At 39.8% G+C, this 22,862-nt stretch overlaps 4 protein-coding genes and 1 long non-coding RNA gene across 6 annotated transcripts in view; 3 read left to right on the plus strand and 2 right to left on the minus strand.

Annotated features, from left to right (window-relative positions):
• Window positions 1-203: 203 nt before the first annotated feature.
• Window positions 204-803, plus strand: LOC150048312 (histone H2B 7-like). Its single transcript, XM_090356280.1, has one exon. It carries the CDS (start codon window positions 290-292, stop codon window positions 656-658), a length of 369 nt encoding a protein of 122 aa, XP_090212406.1. The 5' UTR covers window positions 204-289; the 3' UTR covers window positions 659-803.
• A 76-nt stretch (window positions 804-879) lies between these two features.
• LOC150048313 (uncharacterized) lies at window positions 880-17,151 on the plus strand. 2 transcript variants are annotated; one of them, XR_016539239.1, is made up of 3 exons: window positions 880-1,017; window positions 15,730-15,889; window positions 16,479-17,151. It is a non-coding gene; the product is annotated as an uncharacterized LOC150048313 (long non-coding RNA). The 2 variants fall into 2 exon arrangements; XR_016539240.1 differs by having other exon boundaries at window positions 15,735-15,889.
• On the minus strand, window positions 11,426-12,087 carry LOC150048314 (histone H2B type 1-A). The gene has a single exon (XM_090356282.1). The coding sequence runs from the start codon at window positions 11,894-11,896 to the stop codon at window positions 11,513-11,515; it is 384 nt and encodes a 127-aa protein (XP_090212408.1). The 5' UTR covers window positions 11,897-12,087; the 3' UTR covers window positions 11,426-11,512.
• On the plus strand, window positions 11,681-12,587 carry H2ac1 (H2A clustered histone 1). Its single transcript, XM_090356281.1, has one exon. The coding sequence runs from the start codon at window positions 12,201-12,203 to the stop codon at window positions 12,585-12,587; it is 387 nt and encodes a 128-aa protein (XP_090212407.1). The 5' UTR covers window positions 11,681-12,200.
• Window positions 17,152-19,430: 2,279 nt separating the features above from the next.
• Window positions 19,431-22,862, minus strand: part of Scgn (secretagogin, EF-hand calcium binding protein) — a 28,640-nt gene continuing 25,208 nt past the window's right edge. The window contains exons 10-11 of the mRNA XM_090355406.1: window positions 22,328-22,396; window positions 19,431-19,871 (exon numbers count right to left, since the gene is read on the minus strand). Coding sequence (XP_090211532.1) covers window positions 19,743-19,871; window positions 22,328-22,396 — 198 coding nt within the window. The 3' untranslated portion in view covers window positions 19,431-19,742. The remainder of the gene's footprint in view (window positions 19,872-22,327; window positions 22,397-22,862) is intronic.

Here is a 22,862-nt window from a genome sequence, read left to right on the forward strand (position 1 = left end):
ATTTGAGTTTAGCGCGTGCCTTTGCTGTTGCTGTCCCAACGGCAAAACCGGCAAAACAGTTATAACGGACAAAAAGTATCCGTTACGACTGTTGGGGTTTAACGGATTTCTGCCAAGCCATCTATCCAATCAGGGGACGTCATCCGTATCACCTCATTTACATACTCGCCACTGTCCAGTCACAAGGTAGATGCCAAAGACGTCATGTGCGTGCCCCGCCTATAAATACAGCGCTCTCCTCTTGTTGGACAGCAGTTTGTTACCTTCACCTTGGAGCCTCGCTGTGACAATGCCAGGCCTTCTGGCCAAGAATGCTTCTAAGAAGGGCTCCAAGAAAGCAGTCAAAATTCGGAAGGAGGACGATGAAAGTGCAAGAGATGCTGCCAAGACATCTATTTCCATCTACAAGTTATTGAAACAAATACATCCACAAGCTGGCATCACTACCGAGGCCATGAGCATCATGAATGCTTTCGTGAATGACACTTTCGATCGCGTCGCCAATGAGGCTTTTCGCCTGGCGCACTGCAACAGACGCGCCAGCATCACCTCTAAGGAGATCCAGACGGCCGTGCGCCTGCTCCTGCCGGAGGAGCTAGCGGAGAAAGCTGTGTCAGAATGCCAGAGGCCTCTGGCCAAACACAAGCGCTCCAAGTAAGACTGTTCAGCCGCTAGGACCCTCAAAGGCTCTTCTAAGAGCCACCCACACTTGCTTTAAAGGGCTGTAAGCTGTTCACCGAGGTGGCTGGTTTTGTAACTGAATCTCTCATTTCTTGAAGTAATAAACTGATTAACTTGCTCTATTCGACTGCCTCATAATTTCTGTCACTAAAACTCGTTAATTCTAAACTTGATCTGGTTTTCTTTACATAGGCTATGGTGTGTAAAACAAGTCAAGTTTTCTATGACTCAAGCCCAAGGCCAGGGTCTCTGATGAAGCCCTCTGTACATTTCACTGGGGTCTTTATACCACTGCGTGGAGGACAGACACATTGGAACATGATCTTGCTATTTCAGGTAATTTGTATTGGAACCTGCCGGGGCCAACCGGCAGCAAACCAGGGTTCGCAGATTGGGGTTCCTGAAATAGGGGGCAAGGACTAGGAAGAAATAGAAGAGAGACAGACACACCGGGTCCGGGATGTCCGCAGTCCAGGTAAAGACTGCCGCGTTTATTTTTCACTCCAGCTTCTTACCCCTTTGAGACCCAGGGAACTTCCAGGTGTTACATTCATATGGTAAATCTCAGGTCATTTAAACAGAATAAGGCCAGAAAACAATAAGACAATAAAGCCATTGTCTGATGCAAATCAAGGTACAGTTTGATTCCACTCTGGCTCCCAACATATCCCCCGTTTTTATTTTAAAAGAAACACAAGTGCAATTTTTACTCTTTTCTATACCTCTAATTTATCCTGTCACATTTTCCAAAAATGACTTTGGTCCCTTCGTCTAACGGGGATTGATGGGCGGAGATTCAGCTTCTGTGACTTCTTCAAGCTGACTCAGGGGCGTTGTCTCTGTGCTTGACCAGGGACCTTAAGAAGCCTAGCCTGTTTTATCAAGGGGTTGCAAGGATTAGATATTAGGAATAATAATTTACTCCAAACTAGAGATCATATTTAACATTTAACAACTGCACAAACCATCTTTGGCTACAATAGTGTAGCTTACATAGCACCCATTTGCAAAGCCTTTTTCTTGATTGTCTGGGGAACTAAATTTCTGCAACCTTAACAATGCTTCAGTTGTCAGATCTAAACAGAATAGAGACACAAGCCTCAGATCCACAAACTGTTCCTGAATTTGTGGCTGGTGTAAAAAAATAAATAAAAATTTCACTCAATTAGGACTTTAAACTACCCACTATCACAGAAGATTGACAAGTTCCTGCCCAGTTATGAAAGGCACGGGCATTAGTAAGGCATGCTTACAAACTATTCTATGACCTCCCGGCTCTGATTAATTTGATTGGCCAAGCACAAGTAACTAAGATCTGACACCATCTCTGCCATCCAAGCAGAGGCTTTCGTGTCCCAGTAGTGTCTCTCCACACAGGGATAAACATGCCATTGGCATTTCACTTTGTTGGTTGCTGTACTTGAACTCGTGGCCTGGGCACTGTGTCTCAGCTCTCCAGCTCAAGGCTAGCACCCTACCACTATGAGTCCCGAGCTTGGTGCTTGAGTGCTTCCCCCCAGCTTTTCAGCTCAGAGCTAGCACTCTGCCACTTCAAGCTCCAAAGCAACTCTGTCCCAGCATTCTGCTGGCAGATTAGACACCACAGTCTCACAGGGACTTTGCTTTGCCTGGGCAGGCTCAAAGCTGCGGCTTTCAGATCAATGAGTCCTACAAAAGGCCACGTTACTCCAATTAAAGCAACAAGGTGGTCAACACAGAAATAGTCTCTAAGCATGAGCCTACCTAGAACTTGATGAGGGCCAAACTTACATCTGAATGAGGATCCGCTGTCCTTCTCCAGATAATTTAAACTGTCGGCGCAAGGCTCGACTGTTTTGATGGTGGATGGCATGTGACTGTTTAGCAAGTTCAACCTGAGTTAAGTAAACTCTGGTGGCGGAGTCAGTAACCGCATTGCCCTCACTTAAAGGGCCAGGAAGATTAGTGTGAGCTCGAACAAAGCCAAAAAAACAGGGGTGGTTGCGAGAACAAAGCAAAGTTTGTACTTGGTGAAATTGGGTCTGGATATTGGAGTTAGTAGTTCCAATAAAGGGAACAGTTTCTATGACTTGAAGAGCACGAATTACATATTGACTGTCTGAGTATAAGTTAAAGGGCTCGTCTTGTAACAGGACGAGTGCTTGTAAAACAGCCTCTAATTCCACCTCTTGGGCGGAGGAAAAACCCGTAACACAAGATTGAGTTTTCCCATTAATGGTCAAAGCAGCCGTTCCATTAGAGGATCCATCTGTAAATACCAAAGCGACAGAAGATAAAGGCGAGGCCTGTACTATGGAAGGAAATAGAAACGTATGACACGCAGCAAATTGGAGAAGTTTGTTAGATGGGTAGTGATGCAAAATTTTTCCCGTATAATTGGCCCAAGCAATGGCCCAAGAATCGCAATGGGCGAATAGCCAATCTTGTTGTTGTAGATTATATGGGACACAGATAAAATGAGGTTCCTGACCTAAATATTTACGGGAATCCACTCGGCACATATGTATCAGATTAGCTACCAATTCGTAGTAGGGGGTCAGCACTTTGCCGGGTGTTGATGGTAGATAAAGCCATAAAAGTGGGCCATCCTGCCACAATACAGCAGTTGGGGAGTGAGAAGTAGCTAAAATGTAAACTCCCCATGGTTTAGAATAGTCACAATAGGTCACTTGTTGCTGGGAAATTGCCTTTTCTACAATTTGGATGGCCCTCCTGGCGTCAGGATTTAATTCGCGTAAGGATGTAGGGTTGGTATCTCCTTTTAAGAGATCAAAGAGGGGTTTTAACTCTCCTGTGGAGAGCTTTAGATAAGGCCGAAGCCAATTTATATCTCCTAAGAATTGCTGAAAATCATGAAGAGTTCTTAAGTGTGAAGTTTTTAATTGTATTTTTTGGCTTTTAAAATAGTGTGGGCCTAATATATGGCCTAGATATGTAAAAGGGGGGTGTTCCTGAACCTTTTCAGCTGCTATTATAAGGCCAAAGAGGCTCAGATCTTGCTTTAGTTGTCCAAAGGCTTGTCGTACGACGATAGGGTCAGAACAAGCCAACAAGATGTCATCCATATAATGAACAATATAAACAGAAGAAAATTTTTCACGAGTGGAAGAAATGGCTCTAGCTACAAAACTTTGACATAAAGTTGGGCTATTTGCCATGCTCTGTGGAAGCACAAGCCAGTGATATCACTTCATGGGTTCTTTAAAATTAACAGAGGGGGGACGCTGAAGGCAAAGCGCTTACAGTCTTGAGGCGCCAGGGGTATAGTATAGAAACAATCCTTCAAATCTATAATAATCTTATAAGTATCCTTTGGGATTGCCATGGGTGAAGGCAAGCCAGGCTGTAGGGCCCCCATCAGTTCCATAGTCGCGTTCACTTTTCTCAAATCCTGTAACAGCCTCCATTTACCTGACTTTTTCTTTATAACAAAAATTGGAGAATTCCATGGAGAGTTAGAAGGGGCCACATGTCCCAAGTCCAGCTGTTCCTGTACCAGCTGCTGTACTGCAATGATCTTTTCTAGTGAAAGAGGCCACTGTTCGACCCATACCAGTTGTTCAGAGAGCCAATTTATGGGATCAGCATGAGGGGCAGGACAAACAAAAGCTCCCGTTAAGGAATACCCTAATCCTTGTCTCGTAGGGTGAGACTGGGGTTGGAGTGGCTCTAGCTCCCCCTGTGCTGCTCGGCCTAGTTCCCTAAAGGGGAGGAGGCCTTGATCCAGTAACTGCTTAGTGACCGCAGCACTAGGACTAAACATATACACTCCCATTTTTTCCATGATATCACGACCCCATAAATTAATTGGCAGATGATCCAGGACAAATGGCTGAAAATGACCGGAGTGCCCTTCCTTATCGCTCTAAACAAGGATCGCACTGCTCTACTGTGGGTCAGTTGCTTGCCCAACCCCCTGTAGGGAAGTCATAGAGGTTGTCAGGGGCCATTGGGCTGGCCAATGTTTTTTAGATATCACAGACACATCTGCTCCAGTGTCTAATATTCCTTTAAAGGGCTTTTCTTGTATAAATATAGTCATCTCAGGCCTCTCTTGTTTTATGCTTTGTACCCAATAGATATCAGAAGATCTAAATCCTCTCTGTCCACATGGGGAATTAGCAGTCTCCCCGGGAGGTAAAGGCTCAAGTATTAGTTGTGCTAATTTTTGACCGGCTGGGATCGATACCACGTGTTTCGGGGCAGAGGCCATAACTTTGATTTCTCCAGTAAAATCCTGGTCAATTTTGCCAGGTGTAATCTGTATCCCTTTAAGGGCTGAACTACTTCACCCTAACAGCAATCCAGCCACTCCCGGGGGAAGGGGGCCGAAGACCCCAGTGGGGAGAGCTTGTGTCCCCATCTCTGGGGTCAATACTGAGCAGGTGGAGGAACAGAGGTCCAATCCTGCACTGCCTGGGGTGGCACAGAGGAGGCTGGAGACTGATCTTGGGGGGTTGTTAGAAGATGCACTTGTGGCCGAGAAGAGGGAGGGACTGCCCCATGGTTTTGCGGGGCCAGGGGCTGGCTTCTTCTCCAGTTTCCCGAAAACGGGTGGCCATTGCGATTTGTTGCTGACTTGCAATCTTTAGCCCAGTGCTTCCCTTTACCACAGCGTGGACATGTGCCAGGTGATTTTTCTCTCTTTAACCTGGCCTGGGGTGGGCATTGCGTCATCCAATGTCCTATTTGTCCACAAGAAAAGCAACGCCCTGGGGCTCTAGCATCCCGAGAATGCCGCTGATCTCTATATTTTAGAAATTCAGTAACAGTCTTTCCTTGAGGAGCGGCGGCTAAAGTAAGGCCTTGTACATGGGAGGGTCCAATATCAGCACACAGTGAAATAAAGTCCGTGATTCCTCCCTTATTCCTATGGGGTCTGATAGCCGTCTGACAGGCGGCATTGGCATTTTCATAGGCTATGTGTCTAACTATAATCTTCCTTGTATTCTCATCTTGTACTAGGCGGTCTGCAGTCTCCATTAATCGAGACAAAAATTCTAGATAAGGTTCATTTGGTCCCTGTTTAACTTCTACTAGATTTTTTGTACGATTGGAATTGCGTAACCTTTTCCAAGCCTCTCTCGCCGCAGCATTTATTTGTAAATAGGCCTCCTTTGCATAACCCAATTGATCTTCGGTGTTTTTATAGGTTCCCTCTCCTAACAACTGATCAACAGTGTAAGGCAGGTTCTTAGACCTATTTGTTTCAATTTTAGCCGACACTGTGCAGTGAACTCTGTCTCCCATAATAAGTACTCTCCTGCACTAAGGCATGCTCTGGCAAGCCACTTCCAGTCATTTGGGCATGCAATACCAGCACACGCAGCCTCCAATATTACTTGAGTAAAAGGGGCAGTTGGTCCATATTGGGAGCAGGCACTCTTTAAATCCTGTAATAGTTTAACAGGAACAGGTTGATGGTATACTTGTTCATCATGATCAACTAAACTAGGGAAGCATCGAGGCCCTGAAATATCTTCCCTCTCTCTAGCAGCCTGAGTCAGGTTTAATTGCGATGCACTGTGCCTGGTTGTAGTGCCTGTTAAAAGGGACTTGTTGCTAGGGCCTTTAGGCTTGCCTAAAGGTTGAAAAAGGGATTGAGGCCGTAAGGCTGCAGCTGGAGGCGGTGGGTGTGAGGGGTAAGGTTTAGAATCAGACACCATAGTGGCCTGAGGGTCATCTTTCTTTCCTACTTCTGGGGGCTCTCTGCTCCATCCCCATTTTCGATAGAAAATGTAGCATTTCTTCTAACTTCTTCTCCATCGTAGCCATCCGGCCCTCCATTGACTCATCATAACTTTCCTCCTTGATATTCAAACCTGAATTCTGATACTCAATATCTACTGATTGTTGTTCCCTTTTCAAGATCTCAGACTCTCTTGGGCTGCGACATATGGCTCAGCCTCAGGTTTTTCAGAAGGGTCCTTTAACTCATAAATTTCCCTTAATTCAAGATTAAGTTCAGCATTCTCATGTTGAGGATCTATGCATTCACTTACTAAATTCCATACATCAATAGCCTCTACTGGGGTCTTTTCGGGGCCATATACATTATAATATTCTTGAATTCTTTTTCCTATCTGCTGCCAGGTTTTTTGGAATTCCTCCTCTATAAACCTCGGGCATGCCTCCTCGACAAACTGTAGGAAGCTCTGAAGCACCCCTTTTTCCACCCACGTTCCGTGGGCTTCAAGTAGGCCTGTTAAGATCGGTACATATGACCTACGGCTATTAACTTGACCCATAATTTTTACTCCTGACTATACACTCTCTTAAGATCCTCTCTTAATAGTCCTACGATGTGTTACTCACCACAGGGAGGGGTCCTTCACCTTCGTCCCAGATTTTCAGGGTCCCTGTTCCGGCGCCAGTTGCCGGGGCCAACCGGCAGCAAACCAGGGTTCGCAGATTGGGGTTCCTGAAATAGGGGGCAAGGACTAGGAAGAAATAGAAGAGAGACAGACACACCCGGTCTGGGATGTCCGCAGTCCAGGTAAAGACTGCTGCGTTTATTTTTCACTCCAGCTTCTTCCCCCTTTGAGACCCAGGGAACTTCCAGGTGTTACATTCATATGGTAAATCTCAGGTCATTTAAACAGAATAAGGCCAGAAAACAATAAGACAATAAAGCCATTGTCTGATGCAAATCAAGGTACAGTTTGATTCCACTCTGGCTCCCAACAGGAACCTAGCAACTTGGCTAACAACTAAACTTTAATTCAATATTTTTATGATAGGATTATTTTCTATCCTGTACCTTACCTCATTTTTATTTGAGTATATTTTAGATATGCTTATCACTTTTTAAAAACAATGGTGGCCTTTTGCTGGGTAGGTGTCCTTACTGAGTCATTCCTTCCAGCCCTCTTCTCATTAAGGTATCTGGATAGCAGAAATACATTCTTTGTTACTGAGACATATTACAGGGCCTTGGGTACAGACTTGGGCAGGGCCCTTGAGTACAGAAGATCTTAGGAAGCATTACAGCCACATATTAATAAAGTGATCCAAAGCTTTATTTTGGTCTTTAGTCAGAAATACATAGATCATACTAATATTAAAAGTATTTTAAAGAAAATTGAAGACAGCACAAACCTTTCTTGGGTGCCTAATAAAAAGCAACTAGTCACAAATTTTCTTCATGAGTAACTGAAGTGACTTTCTGTATTTACATCTATTTTGGACAGTAAGATCTGTGATAAAAATCCTCCCTTTTCTGTTCTCTTGTATATGAACCTCTATATACACATTCAATGTGCAAGTATTAGAAAAGTAAAGACATTTCAAAAAATTTTGACCAGTTAGTGGTTTATACCTGTAATCTTAGCTATTTAAGAGGCTGATATCTGAGGACTGCAGTTTGGGAAACTTCATGAGACTTTAATATCCAATTAACCCATCAAAAAGCCAGAATTGGAGCTGTGGCAAGTGGTAGAGTGCCAAACTTTGAACAAAAGGCTCAGGACCAGCACCCCCAGACCCAGAGTTCAAGTCCCATAACTAGTGCATGCACACATTTTTGAAAAAGGTTGAAACTTCAGTTACTTGCTTAGATGAGATATACACTAAAAGGCTAGCAATGCTTACCCACCATGGTGCTATGAATAGTTAACATGACTGGGTTCCCTTGGCCCTCTTCTTTGGGTGAGTTTCCCTTGCTTTGTCTATTTTATGGTCCTAAAATTTGCCTTTTAAGGACTACTTCTCCAGAAAAACCCTTTGGGGGAATTCAGAGGAATTATGGTGGTTTGAATTTTAGCATGCAAGCTTCTAAGTAGGCTTATGTTCTCTGTTTAGGGATAAGGCAAAACCACAGTCTAGAAGTAAGACAGATATTATTCCCACTTTTAAGACAATCTCCCAAACATACTTTCTATTTTCACATAAACCCCAAACCCCCAAAACAAATAGCACTCGTAAATTTCAAGAAAAGTAATGATTGTCACTAATCCTCATTTACAGTATTTTTGCAGAAACCTATGAATTAGAGACAGCAGTAAAGTTTGAAATCTGTTCATTATTAATATTCCATAATTAAAATTCCATTTGTGTTGTTGAAATGATATTACTGAACTAAACTTCAGCAACTAAAATTTATGTATACCAAACCATGAAGTTTAATGTCTGCCTTTGTAGAGAAAGCACTCAACAAAAAGCTAGGAACTGTTTAACTGAAAAAAAATAAACCAACAAGTCAGAAAAGATAAATTATGAGAGAAAAGTGTAAAATTATGAATCAAATGTTTTGTTACATAGATTTAATGTTTTATTACATAGATTAATATGTATCTATGATATACAAACCCTTAGCCTAATTTTGATTATGTTCTAAAAACTAAGTGCCAGGATTATATATAGAGATTCCCTTCTTGAATACTTGTTTGTTAAATGTCATTTGAAATATAATGTAAAAAACAATGTTAATAAATTCTTTAATAAGAATAAATAAATAAATGCAAAAGTATAAAAACTACATTTTAAGCACATTAACCCGTAAGTAATGTACGAAATGTAAGACTGTACATAGAAAATAAAGGATATTAAAGACACAGTTGTAGAAAGTACAATGATGGTATGAGTACCAATAGAGATAAATTTGCTAATCTCTAAAGGACTTTCCATGGATAATTTTCTTGAATCTAAATTTTATAAACAAAAAATACAGAAAATTAAACAACTGTCACAATGATGACATGAAATTCAAAAGGAAGTTTACTGAATAAAGATTAAACAATACTAATGCAGTTTACACATTTTTAGATTATAAATAACTCCACTTAGCTTCTATATACAAAAAAGAAAAATATAGATTGCCTTAGTTTATAACATTGAGTTGAATGAAATAATACATTGGCCAGCCGAATGTAGCAACATAGTAAATTATGGTTAAAATTAAGATATTTGGTGTCCAAGGAAGGGTTTATAAAAGGAATTCAAGGCTCAGTATTAGGAAATCTATTAAAAGAACTCATCACATAGCTAATAAGGAAAGATGTGTGACTGAATCCAAAGATGCTGAAAAGATATTCAAAATTCAGCAGCAATTCTTGATTTTAAACTATTGATCAAATTAACAGTCTAATTCTTCCTCATAATATACATTTAATTAATCACTACTAATTCAAGACAATCTTCAACCTAACTAGGGACAAGGATGTGTATTTTTATCCCTAGTTCTCATTGTAAAGCTGTAAGCTACTGAATCATAAAAAAATTAGAAGTGATTTAAAAGGAAGCAGTAAAACTATATTTTCTTCAAATAACACTGGAAACATGTAAAACCTAACAAATCTACCAGAAAACTAAAATGAAAATGTCACTGTAGTGATTCCATAGAATATTAAAATAAAGCACAGATTTTAGATTTCATATGAAATAAAATGTTAGCAGATATTAATAGAGAGGTACCATATATATAATACCATATAAAATACCTAGAATGAAATTTATTTTAACAAAAATTTATATAATGGCTGTCATACTACATCAAGTTTGTTTGGTGTAAGGAGAGATACAGTTTCCAGTTACTTTTTGCCTAAATAAGGCCCTTGGGCAATTGGGGTACATATTGGGTGTGGTGACAGAGTTGAAAAAAGATTTGGGAGCTCTGTGATATCAGCTTCTCAAGAGTCTATGGGCACTCCTGACTAGAAATGATGCCTTTTGCAATATAATATGGACACAGATGTCTTGTCTGTCACCTCCTTGAAGGAGCTGTAGAAAAGTATGAAACATCCCTGCCAGGGCTAATTCACTTTGCACAGGAGTATAGGACATTTTAATGTGATGGATTTTTTTTCTGTACATTAAAATATTACATCAAATGACACTTTTAATGTAAAGAAAGTCTTGATTCATATGTACATTCTAAGTCTTTTATAAAAGAATTTAAAAATACATGATCAAATCAAAATTTCCAGCTAACAACTTTTCAGGGAATAAAAATTTATTCAGAAGACTGTTGAATTCTACCCATACAGTTTTATATACTTATTTACCCTAGAACAACCTAAGTGATCCAGTAATACAGGACACAAACATCATTTTTAATGGTTTTTTTTTTTTTCACAAAACATTTCTTGGAGGTTCATTCAGTGTTGAGGAGATTCAGTGAAGTTACATTTGCCAGCTGTAATATTCCAGATTATTTGAAGCACTTTTCCGCTATCTCCATTTCCAATGTAAAAATACTCTCAGCAAAACTAATATAGGGCATCCTCCAAAAATATATGACATTGAGTCAAGAAACCTGAGTTGTAGGGGGTCAGTCTTCAGCACCTCAAGAGTAGATCGACGCAGTTTCACTTTAAAATGTGATAGTAAGGAAAACAGCCTTTTCAAAAACAACTAAAAACAAAAACAAAGACTTCAGGCCACAAAACCCAAGACTTGTTTTTTTGATAGGCTTTTAAAGTGCCCTAGTGACGGGACAGTTGGGTCTCGGTTGCAGTTATCACATCATAGTCATGAGCTACAAAAACTCTTCCTCTCCCTTTGAAAAAAATCACTGGAGACCCTTCTGGACTTACCTCATAGTCTACAAGAACATAGTTAAGTCAATATCCAGTCACAGTGACGGTAAGACTAAAGAATAATGATGTAAAAGAAGTTGGAGTTGTGGCCTTAATTCATGAGTTCCAGACTTGGGGGAAAGAAGGGACCTAAAAAACAGGAAAGTCTAGAGTCCAAGCCCTCAGTACACGCACACACATAGAAAAGAACAAACACAAATCAACAGACATCAAATAAGCACGCGGCTCTTTTATCAGAAAGCTTAGGTGGCTCTTAAAAGAGCCTTTGGGTTAGAAATGAACTTGGGTTGGCAAATTTACTTGGAGCTGGTGTACTTGGTGACGGCCTTGGTGCCCTCGGACACGGCGTGCTTGGCCAGCTCTCCGGGCAGCAGCAGGCGCACGGCCGTCTGGATCTCCCGCGACGTGATGGTCGAGCGCTTGTTGTAGTGCGCCAGGCGAGACGCCTCGCCCGCGATGCGCTCGAAGATGTCGGTGACAAAAGAGTTCATGATGCTCATGGCCTTGGACGAGATGCCGGTGTCGGGATGAACCTGCTTCAGCACCTTATAGATGTAAATGGAGTAGCTTTCCTTTCGGGTTCTCTTGCGCTTCTTGCCCTCCTTCTTCTGAGTCTTAGTGACAGCCTTCTTGAAGCCCTTCTTAGAAATGGTAGCGCCCTTTGAAGATACCTCTGGCATAGTTGGTACACAGCCGTAAAACGCCTACACCTCCCGAAACCGCCAAGCAAACAGAGATCCGAAGGGCCGAAAGACTGGTATTTATAGGCTTGGTATTCAAATGACGTAGGATATCCACAACCTGATTGGATAATGGTCTTCGCGTGTATGTAAATCAAGTTATTCAACTAAACCTTTCTGATTGGCCACAGAATCATCAGCCAATCAAGTGTCCATTTGGAACCTGCTGTCAGAGTATAAATAGACCCATAGCAGCCACTAAACTACCTTTATAACTTGCTCTCTAAGAGCATCTTTTGGAGATATGTGTGTGCGGAGCAGACAGACTGGCAAATCCCGCGCTAAGGCCCTGTCCCGCTCAGTTAGAGCGGGCTTGCAGTTTCCTGTGGGCCGCCTCTACCGGCTGCTCCGCCAAGGCAACTATGTCAACCGCATAGGAGCTGGAGCCCCCGTGTATCTGGCTGCGGTACTGGAGTATCTGACAGCTGAGATCCTAGAACTAGCCGGCAATGCAGCCCGAGACAACAAGAAGACGCGCATTACTCCACGTCACTTACTGTTGGCTATCCGTAATGATGAAGAGCTCAACAAGCTGTTGCGTGGTGTGACAATCCCACAGGGTGGCGTTCTGCCTAACATCCACGCTGTGCTGTTGCCTAAGACCAGTGGTCATAAGGTTCAGAACAAATAACTTCAAGAAGCAAATTTCATATGACCTACCTGGTGTAAACGGCACAAACGGCTCTTTTCAGAGCCACCTACAGATTCAAAGAAAGCTAGCTGTGCACGAGTTATAAAAGGATGTGATTGGTCCTCAGGGAGCACTTCATTTTAACTTCATTATGCTGCTCTTGATTTTTGGTTTCTTATGAATTATTGGATGCTAAATCAATGAGGACAAAAAGTTTTGGACAGGGATACAGAGACCCACTCCCCTTCCCCCCAACTAGGGTCTGTGGAAACAGGTACTTAGTAAACTGGTGGCAGCAATTCTTAACATATTTTGAAGTGCTCCAGAGAAAAGCGCTAGTTCCTGCTATTCTAGTGTTGAAACACGGGTCATTTCTGAGGTAATGTGAAGATAATCCTATTTGATTTTTCAATCGATTAAGGGGTATATATCAATTAGATCAAAAACCTCACTTATCTCAGTCTTACAGGCTCTGTGATTTCTCTGAAGTGTCTGTACAAAAGAATTTCCATTCCAATGTAGTTGTGTCCAGATCATAAGGTTTTACATGTACTTAAGTAATCCACACGTATGAAGGAGCTTTTGTGAATAGTTAATGCCGAAAGTAATAATAGGATTGTTCCTTAAAACAAAATATAATCCTAGCTTCTCTGGAGGCTGAGATTTGACGATCCTGATTTTATTTGAAGCCCAACGGGATAGATATATTCCAGAGACTTATCTCGAATTAACAAAAAGCCAGAAGATGAAGTGTGACTCCAGTGGCAGAGTGCCAGCCTTGAGTGAAAAAGCCACACATGAGTGTGAGGCCCTGAGTTAAAGACCTAATACACACACACACACACACACACACACACACACACACACAATAAAAAAAGAAAAAAATCGCAAAGAAGCTTTATATACGAGCTCTAAGGGGAAGATATGTGAAAAGACCTATCATAGCTGCTTTTTGAAATTTAGAAACTGGGAACCATATTTTCTAAATTTTAGCCACTAAATGATAGCAAAGTGATCTGTAAAAATGAAAAATTATTAGACCAGAAGCATAAACCAAAACAAATCTCTTTATAGTGCACAGCCTTGGATTTTTTCATTAGATTAATTTTATTGGTTACAGATCTAGCACTATAAGCAAGTGTTTCAGCTCACCTTAACCAGTACCATATTAGAGTCCCTGTAGTGTAATTAAGTTAAATATACCAGCCTTTCATTTCTCACTAAATTTGTTAAAATTATTTCTGTATTACAATCAATGTAGTAACATCTATAGGCTAATAGTTATTCATTCTCCTAGAGTATTAGCTTTAGCTACTCCTAAAAATGGGATAACTGAGTCAAAGAGTATACAAGAATTTATGGTATTTTTAATGTATCATGGAATTGCTTTTCCAGAAGATTATAAACAAAACATGAATATATTGTTTCATTTTTTTCTTCATGGAAATTAGTGCTTTAACAGTAAAGATCTCAGTTAGAAAATTATTCATTTGTATTTCTATTAATCAGAATGAGGCTGAGTATATGTGTGTGTGTGTGTGTGTGTGTGTGATATTTTACCAGTTCTACCTTATTTAAAATAAACAATGAGTTCACATTGTTTATAACATTATAAAATAACACAAAATTAAGCCCTTAATCGAATATTTTTAGACTAAAAATAATTTTACAATGCAGTTAAAGACAAAATTCCTTATTAATTTGAAATGTAGTTACACAGAAGCTCCTTTAAAGTAAAAAATCTCTATCTGGTGAATATAATGTAATCCTTCTATTAATTACAATAAAAATATTTTAAAAATAAAGTAAAAAATAATCATTAAAGACATCAGAGGGAGGTCAGGAGGAATTTCCTGTGAGAATGGATCCAATTTTTAATGTTTCAGAAATGATGGTGGAAATGTACAGTTATAAACTAACTATTTACTAAGTCTAGGGAGAAAAGTAGAAATCCATGCTTAAAATACATAGTCAGTCTCCAACCTCTTTGTGTACTGGTAAAAATATAAAATCAGACAGTCTTTAAATTAATAGTAATTATAGAACTGACACTTTGTGTCAATCATTATTTCTGCCTCTTGTGAACACAGAAATGGGACATTCCTGTTTTCACGCTCACCTTTCCTACTTTTGAACTAAATGTTTTTGAACCAGCACTGAATCTCTCTGGGCCTCATGTTAACAGTTATCTAGCAGGGTTATTGTGAAGATCAAATTGACATAATGTGTAGAAAGCTTCTAGCATGCAGCTCACATTCAGTTTGTATTTTTCTCCATCTAAATCAGTGGTCCTCATCCAGAGATTTTTCTCCATGTAGATCAGTTGTCCTCATTCAGGATAATTTTGCTTCCTAATATATATTTTACAAATCTGGAGACATTTTTGGTTACTAAAATGGTTGTAGTTTTCACAATTAGCCAAGTTATGAGCTCAGCCTAGGCACTCATCAACAAATGAATGGATAAAGAATATCTGACCACATGTACAATGAAATGTTCTTTCTGCCATTAAAGAAAGATCATGTCATTTGTGGAAAAATGGATGAAACTGGAGATTATCATGGTAAGTAAAATAATCCAGACCCAGAAAGACATAACAAGGAATGCCTGAGTGATTCTCCCTCACAGCTCTCAGGGGGAACCATCCCTGCCGATGCTTGTTATTAGATTCCTAGTCCTTCCAAGGCCCCAGAACTGTAAAACAACAGCAACAACAACAAAAAAACACAAACATTTCTGTCATTTAAGCCACCAGATTTCTAGTTCTTGGCAAATCTGGGATTGGGATTCTAACTCTCTTCTCTCTATATAATCTTCTAACTCTTGGCATAGTCTTTCCTTCTCTTTCTTTTTTGCTCTTTTTTTTCCCACCTGCCTGCCTGCCTGCCTGCCTACCTGCCTACCTGCCTTCCTTTCCTTCTTTCTTTACTGATGTTGGAACCCAGACCCTTGCATTTTCAATGCAAGTGCTGTACTATTTGAGCCATTCCCCCTTTGATTTTAGTTTATTTTACAGGAAAGGTCTTATGCATTTTGTCTAGGACCAATCTTCGAACATGATACTGCTATCTTCACCTCCCATGGTATTGTTATTATAGGCACGAGCCACCATATCCAGTAATGAATTCTCTTTTCTTGATAGAACAGCTGACTTACTTTCTGGAGGGAAAACTTTGATCTGGATAAAGGATGACTTCCTGAACTTTCCTGAAGATAGTATTTGATGTGTGTGGAGTGAGGAGTGCACAAATGAGGGAAAGGGAACTCCAGACCAGTCTGACTGGAATAGAGGACTCATATAAGTAAGCACCTACTTATTTTTTTTTGAATTCCAGTAGTACTACAAATATGATCTTATAGTGGGTTATAAATCTTCTAGAGATAAAATTTGTAGTCAATAAGGAGCTGTTTAAGATTTCAGTGAACTTAAATATGCCTATAACGAAAGGTTAGGCTTCCATAAAACCAAGTTTATTCTTTAGCTTGCTGGCAGGTCCAGAATAGGGGTGAAAGAGACAGGTTCACTGAAATACTTCTAATATTCCAGATGAGTACCCAACTCCTTAGCCTGTCTGCTCCTTATGCTATCTGGATCTCAGTACTAGGAGTGACCTGGCAATACCAGGCAATAATATTTGGAGATGGAGTTTTCTTGTCAAAGAAAGAAAAAAGAACAATTAGAAAATATCCAAAGGCCTACTCCCAGTGTATGATTTGAGCTAAAGTGACACCTAGGGTAACTCAGTTTAAGATGACAGATGGGACTGGATTTTTTTTGGCTCTTTAAGAGAAGTCACTGATGACTTTTGACAGTCCAGAACATGCTTATTAATGCAAAGGTAGAAAGATGAAGCTGATAGCTACTAAGTTTCCTTCATTTATCTGTTTTAGGTTCAAGGATTTTTATGGGGAGAAGCTACATCTGTTAAAGGTCATCCTCAACCCTGAAGCATATGAACTAGGACTTCCAGCCCCCTTGTGACAGAAAGCTTGATCTAATTGCAGGCTGCCATCTTCAACAGTTCTTTTTGACTGAACAAATGCTGCCTTTCTACCTCTGGCTTAATTTGGAGTTACACAAATGCTATAATCCTCATGTAACAGCTGAGAATGGCTCTTATGCAGTCACTCTGCAAGCAATATCATTAGCAATATTAATACTTGCCTGTGGATTACTATAATTGCACATGTGGCAAGCAAGGCTGACTCAGAATGACACAGATTTATTAAAAACAAAAACACAGTATACGCCAAGCAAGGCTTTCCAAACCATTCTTCCCTCCCCTCTTCCCACTATGCATACATTTACTCATACTCAATTCTTCTATTATAGCTGTACTAAAAAAATATCTAGGGGAGACAAATGTTGCTTCAATGTCTGTGCCCTCAATGTCTAAGCATTATATTTCGATAAAGAAATGAAGAAAATTAAGACATAAAAAGGAGTTTACTGGCTGTACATGTGAATATGTTGGGACATTTTTACCAAAAGAATAATGTTAGTGGTGGAGATGATGATGATGATGAGTGTAATGATGATAATGCATTTTGAGTCTGCTGATTTTCTACTTCATTGCTAAGCTTGAGACAGAAGTGGCCTTGAATTGGCATGGCACATGGAATTTTCTTCTCGAAGATTATGCTATTTTCCTGCTATGAAGCTAGTTGTAATTTCAATGTTCTGGGATCCAAAGAACTTTCTTAGTTATTCCAGACAAGGTAATATGTGTTCCTACTTGGAAGTGGGGAACCAATGTGCCTTCCTGTTTCTCAAAAATTTCTATTCTACATCCTCTTCACACACTAAGTTTGCATCTTTTTAAGAGAAAGAAACATAGGGAAATTGAAGTTCAGGGCTATTTATGTTTCTTGTAGTCAATGTAAATTAGTCATCTGATAAACAGCAAAGGAATTGACACACAGTTGTCTCCACAAATTAAAATTTGAAACTTAGTTTAATATGCTGGTACTTTACTCATCATGGTTTTTTTGTGGTTTAAGGACTGTAATAAAGTAATGCTTCTCTTGATTACTGAATTTCCTTTCAATGATCCCTTAGATTTTGCTCCTGGAGTAAGTATCTCATTAACTCTACTCTAGTTATCCTTGGTAAGGAGTTACAAAAATCATCACCACAGTGAAAGGAAAGGAAAGGAAAGAAAGATATAAGCTTTGTGTTAAAGTTATCTGAGAGCTAGGGTGCTGTGACTCACGTCTTAATCCTAGTTTCTCAGGAGGCTGAGATCTGATGATCTTGTTTCCAAGCCAGCCTGGGCATTAAAGTCCATGAGACTCTTATCTCCAATTAATCACTACAAAACAGGATTGGCTCAAAGGATAGGACAGTAGCCTTGAGCTGAAATGCTCAGAGACAACACCCAGGCCCAGGGGTAGGGTGCTAGCCTTGAGCTGAAGAGCTCAGAGACAGCACCAAGTCTCAGAGTTCAAGCCCCATGTCCCACAAAAAATAAATAAAATAAGAAGCTCAGAGATAGCGCCTAGGCCCTGAGTTCAATGTTTCAAAAAGAAAAATTTCAAGACAGGAAGGTAAGATATCCCTTATTTATTTTAATCTAAAGATTTCAAACAATACTCTAAGAGGTGACTATCTTTTATACAGATTTGTGCCTTGCTCTGTCACTACCTAGAAGAACTAGAAACATTTAATTACTCTTCTAAACCCAAATTTTGTAACTTATAAAACAGAAGGAATAATGACACTCTTATTGAAGCCCTGTCCTTTGTTCAGAACTCAGTTTGCATTTCAGCAAGATGGACAGTTCTTTTCTGCTACTTAGGGCAACATTAGAGCCTAGCATCTGTATTACTTGGACTAAATGTAGGGAAACTATCATATGTACTACTCATTCAAATTTTGGGATAGGGACCAGGCTTAAAGTGAGAATTAAATGTGAGCAGAACAAATCCTAAGATGATTCCAAAGGTGGTAGGTTAGCATGAATGTTGATATACTAACCCATGAGGAACGATTGGACAACTTCAAGGGAACACATCTAAGAGGTTTTCAGAACAGACATGAAACAAGGCAATTAAAATTGACAGATGTTAGGGACCCACTTCTGGGACTCTGAGGCAGGAGTTTGCATTACAAATACTGCTAAAATATTTGTATTCTTTTGAAAGTCTCTTATTCCTTTAAATATGCTGAGTTGCTGGTGGCTAGGGAGATTTAATTCCCTAATCTATAGCTGATAGACCTGCTTCCAGTGCCCTAGTAGCCTTAAGCAGCCTTGCTCAAAGCAGGCTTTGTTCTAGATCAGCACCAACTGCTTTGTTTCCAAAGCACACTCTAAGGAAAACATTGCCTAGCAAGTAGCTTAGACCAGGTGCCTTTTACTAGCACAACAGCCACATCTAGCCAGGCTAGAAGGAGAGAACTCCCTCCCCTCCACTGCAGTGACTCAGCAGACGTGTGACTGGTGCAAACACAATCCTTCATTAGCATAAGGGACCACCATAACTCATAACTAGGAAAGGGCCTAATTGGTGTAAACACAATTCTTCATTTGCATAATGTGATGTGATTTCCCCTTTGATATAGATATTTTATCACAACCTCTTTCTGGGTATATAAGCAGAATATGAGGAATGCTTTGTGAGCAACCAGGAGAAATCCTCCTGTGCTAGCCCTGTGCTTGCTTTTGGCATTAGTCCTCCCTCTCCCTCCCAACTTGTCCCATGCTGCAGTTAGATTGGTGTTTTCGTCTTTCACCACCAAGGCAAACTTTTCAAAGGTTATGACACAAAAGAAATTACCAGTATATTTTTCTTCACAACTGCATATTTATTTCCACATGAAAAGCTGTTTATAGAAATGGCAGTACTGTCACCTACGCCACACATCACTCTGACTCAGTAGGAAGCCCACAAGAACAGCACAAGGTGATGACTAATAGGTTAGCTAAACCTATGTTTGGAGAGAAGGGTAAGGAAGCTCGGGGCCAAGAGGAAACAACACAGAATCTTTATGGGGTAGAGAGCTGGAGGGACGCAGAATTGCCTAGAATTGCCTAGCCACTGGAAGAAGTGCCCCTTTTCCAAGAACAGCCACGGAGTTCCCAGAAGCAAAGCACAGATAAGATTCCCACAGTGCACAGAAACACAATCAGAGGACAAGGCGAAGCTGCAAGAGAATCACGGGTTGATTTTCAGCCCAAGACACAAAGCCAGCTCTGATTTCTGAATTTTTCCATCCTTGTTCACATCACAGTGGCGCAGGAGAATCTCCCGGAATTTATCAAGATCCACCCCACGGATGCTGGGCTGAGGACAGGGACAACAAAAGAAACATGTCAATATATAAGCCAGGGGATATGCCACTCTCTACCACCCAGTCTGATCCTGAGGTTTCCTACATTCTAAAGAAACCTTTAATCTTCAATGGGGTAACAAAATCTTCTGTTCTGTAATTGGAGAACCACATTCAGACACATTAATTGACACTTTCCAACAGGAAAGATAGATCTGATATCAGATCTATTCCTGATAGCAGGTTTTGAAGGGGAAGGAGAAAGGAGAGCAACAGAAATAGAGCCAGATAGGAAGAGTAAACACTGGAGTAGTCAGAGCTTGATTTGGAAGATATCTGGAGGTGGAACCAGATGAATTTTGTATGCTGAATGATGACAATGCCTCTAATTTGTCACTGGACACCTTTGTTACCTGGGTGTCAGTAACAAGCAGGTGTGAGTGTGGTCCAAGGAAATGTGGCTTGAAAGACCTGAAAACAGCCAATCTCACTTTGCTATGCACAAAGAATGACTTTGGCCTTCCAACTGTCTTCCCCAAAACAATCCCCACTGTTTTCCTGGTACCCAACATTCTTCATTAGATTTTTCATTCTTTATTGGATTTTACATGGCTTTCTTCAACCTCTCTTTCAAAATTTGTGTAACAGCCAGGCACTGGGTGGCTTGTGCCTATAATCCTAGCTACTTAGGAGGCTGGAATCGACGGATTGAAGTACAGACCCAGTACTGGCAGAAAAGTGCATGACATTCTTATCTCCATGTATCAGAAAACAGCCAGAAGTGGAGGTGTGGCTGAAGTAGTAGAGAGCAACCTTTGAGGAAGAATGACAAGTGAGAGCATGTGGCCCTGGATTCAAGTCCTAGTACTGTCAGACAAAAAAAAAAAAAGGTTGTATATTGAAGCTAGCCTGGAGCTACATTCCTATCATCCTATCATTCAAGAAGCTGAACAAGAGGATCATGCATTTGAGGTCATTTTAAGCCACATGTTTTGTTGTCTCAAAACAACAAAAGTACTCATCATTGACACTAACATTACATAACAGCAAGAAAATTTTATGTAGTTAGGTGTATTTTTTTTGGGATGACAAGTAGAAGCCACAGCATCCAGCTTCCCCCTGTGGATCTGGTAAGTCACAGAGATGCTCTCCATCTCACCTTTTCACCTGGCTTATGAAGGCAAACATCTGGTGCTTTGCTCATTACAGAAGTCATTCTGGCATCAAATAGATATTGAACAAAATAGCATTTTCCTTGGCAATCAATGCAAAGGGAAAGACCACACAAATATATACATCTATATATATGTCAATAATCCTTCTATGTGATTGCCTGTTATACATACAAAAGGAGCACCAGACCAAAGAGTCAAGGAAGTAATTAGAATATGGGAATAAAAAGTTAGGAAGTATAGATGTATCAGTCATCTTGATTGAACATCAGAAAGAAATTTTGTGCCTGCTCAACAACAGGATTTGACTTTCTTGAATATTTGTTCAAAAATTGTTTTCTGGACATTTTTCTACTGCAAGTCTCCATAGCTTTAATCAGATTTACAAGGAATTTAGAAACTCCAAAAACAGTGATTAGTTGCTTCTCTGATGTGTCATTGTCTGTGCCATTTAGGACACAATCATTGAATCCCACAGAAAAGGAAGAATTGGAAATTATCTGCTTAGCCAAATTTTGCAGCAAGACTTCAAAGAAGATTGACTTTTAAAAATATTGTCAAGGTTATATAAAGTTTATAGCTTATTTCTATAACCTGTAAATATAACCTCAATCACAGCAGCCTGAGCCACAGCAATGTCTTAAAACATATATTCCTTCTTAGGCTAGATGTCAGAGAAATTCATTGGTAAAAATTCTAGAATTCTAAATAGGAGAGCTACTGTGTGAAATTAAATTTGACTTTTTAGTTCTTTTACTAATCAAATCCAGAGTTAGAAAGGATTTTCTTCAATCAGAAGATAAAACAATAAATTGATCACAGTAGCTTATGCTTGTAATTCCAACTACTTGAGAAGTAGATATAGGAACATCATGGTCTGAGGCAGCCTAGGCAAAAAAATATAGACGCTTAAAAATAACTAGAAGCTAGAAAATGAATCTTGGGACATGGCTCCAGTAGTAGAGCACTTGTCTTGTAGGCATAAGGCCCTAAGTTCAAACCTAGTAGCATAAGAAAATGAAAAGAAAGAAAACATTAATATATACAGTAAGGACCTTTAAGCGATGGCAAAAGATGCTTATACAATGACTACATGTAATTTAAACTAAGACGATCCTCAGAAAATGAGAAAGATTTGTTGGGTTTCACAGAATCTCAATGGCTATTAAACAGACCACATCTCCTGATATTTCCTGCTGGCATTAAACTTCAATTAAATCTCCACAAGTCAACAATGGCATCAGTCAAAATAGCAATCTCACTCCATAAGATGAACAATTTTAGCTTCATAAAATCACCTGAACAAGCTCCATCATGTCTTTGACAAATCCATCCACTTCTGGGCCTTCTAGGGCTCCAGTTTTACTCTGAAAGGTTAAAAAGAAAGAAAGAAGGAAAATCCAGTCATTCAAATATCACTTTCTTAAATCAAGAAGCTAAAGAATAAATTAGCTAAGTAGACCAGTCAATGGGCTTTGATAACAGTCAGTCAGTTCAGAAATAGCATGTCCTAATTAATGTTTCTTATGTAGGACATGAATGTCCTAGATGAATTAAAAGAATTCCTTTTTTATAATATAATTGTTTCTCCAAGTGAAATTATTTTTGTAGTGTGCACTTAGGACATTGTTTTTATTTCTTTAGGTCAGTAAAGGGGATTTTTTATTTGGTTTGTTTTGGGGCAAACTATTATAAATTGGCTTTTAGTCCTCCAGGGAGAAACTTGATCTTAGTTTGAATATAAAAAGGAAAGAATATATTGTAATTTTATTCCTGTTTCCATTGCAATTATTCCTTTGCTCAGTTATACTTCTCAGAAGAGAGTAAAAAACG

The sequence above is a fragment of the Megascapheus bottae genome, chromosome 22 (assembly GCF_031878675.1).
Source record: "Megascapheus bottae isolate mThoBot1 chromosome 22, mThoBot2.hap1, whole genome shotgun sequence".
Lineage (NCBI taxonomy): Eukaryota > Metazoa > Chordata > Mammalia > Rodentia > Geomyidae > Megascapheus > Megascapheus bottae.

Coding starts and splice junctions, on each gene's coding strand:
- H2ac1 (XM_090356281.1), top strand. CDS start 12,201: ATGTGTGTGCGGAGCAGACAGACTGGCAAATCCCGCGCTAAGGCCCTG.
- LOC150048314 (XM_090356282.1), bottom strand. CDS start 11,896: ATGCCAGAGGTATCTTCAAAGGGCGCTACCATTTCTAAGAAGGGCTTC.
- LOC150048312 (XM_090356280.1), top strand. CDS start 290: ATGCCAGGCCTTCTGGCCAAGAATGCTTCTAAGAAGGGCTCCAAGAAA.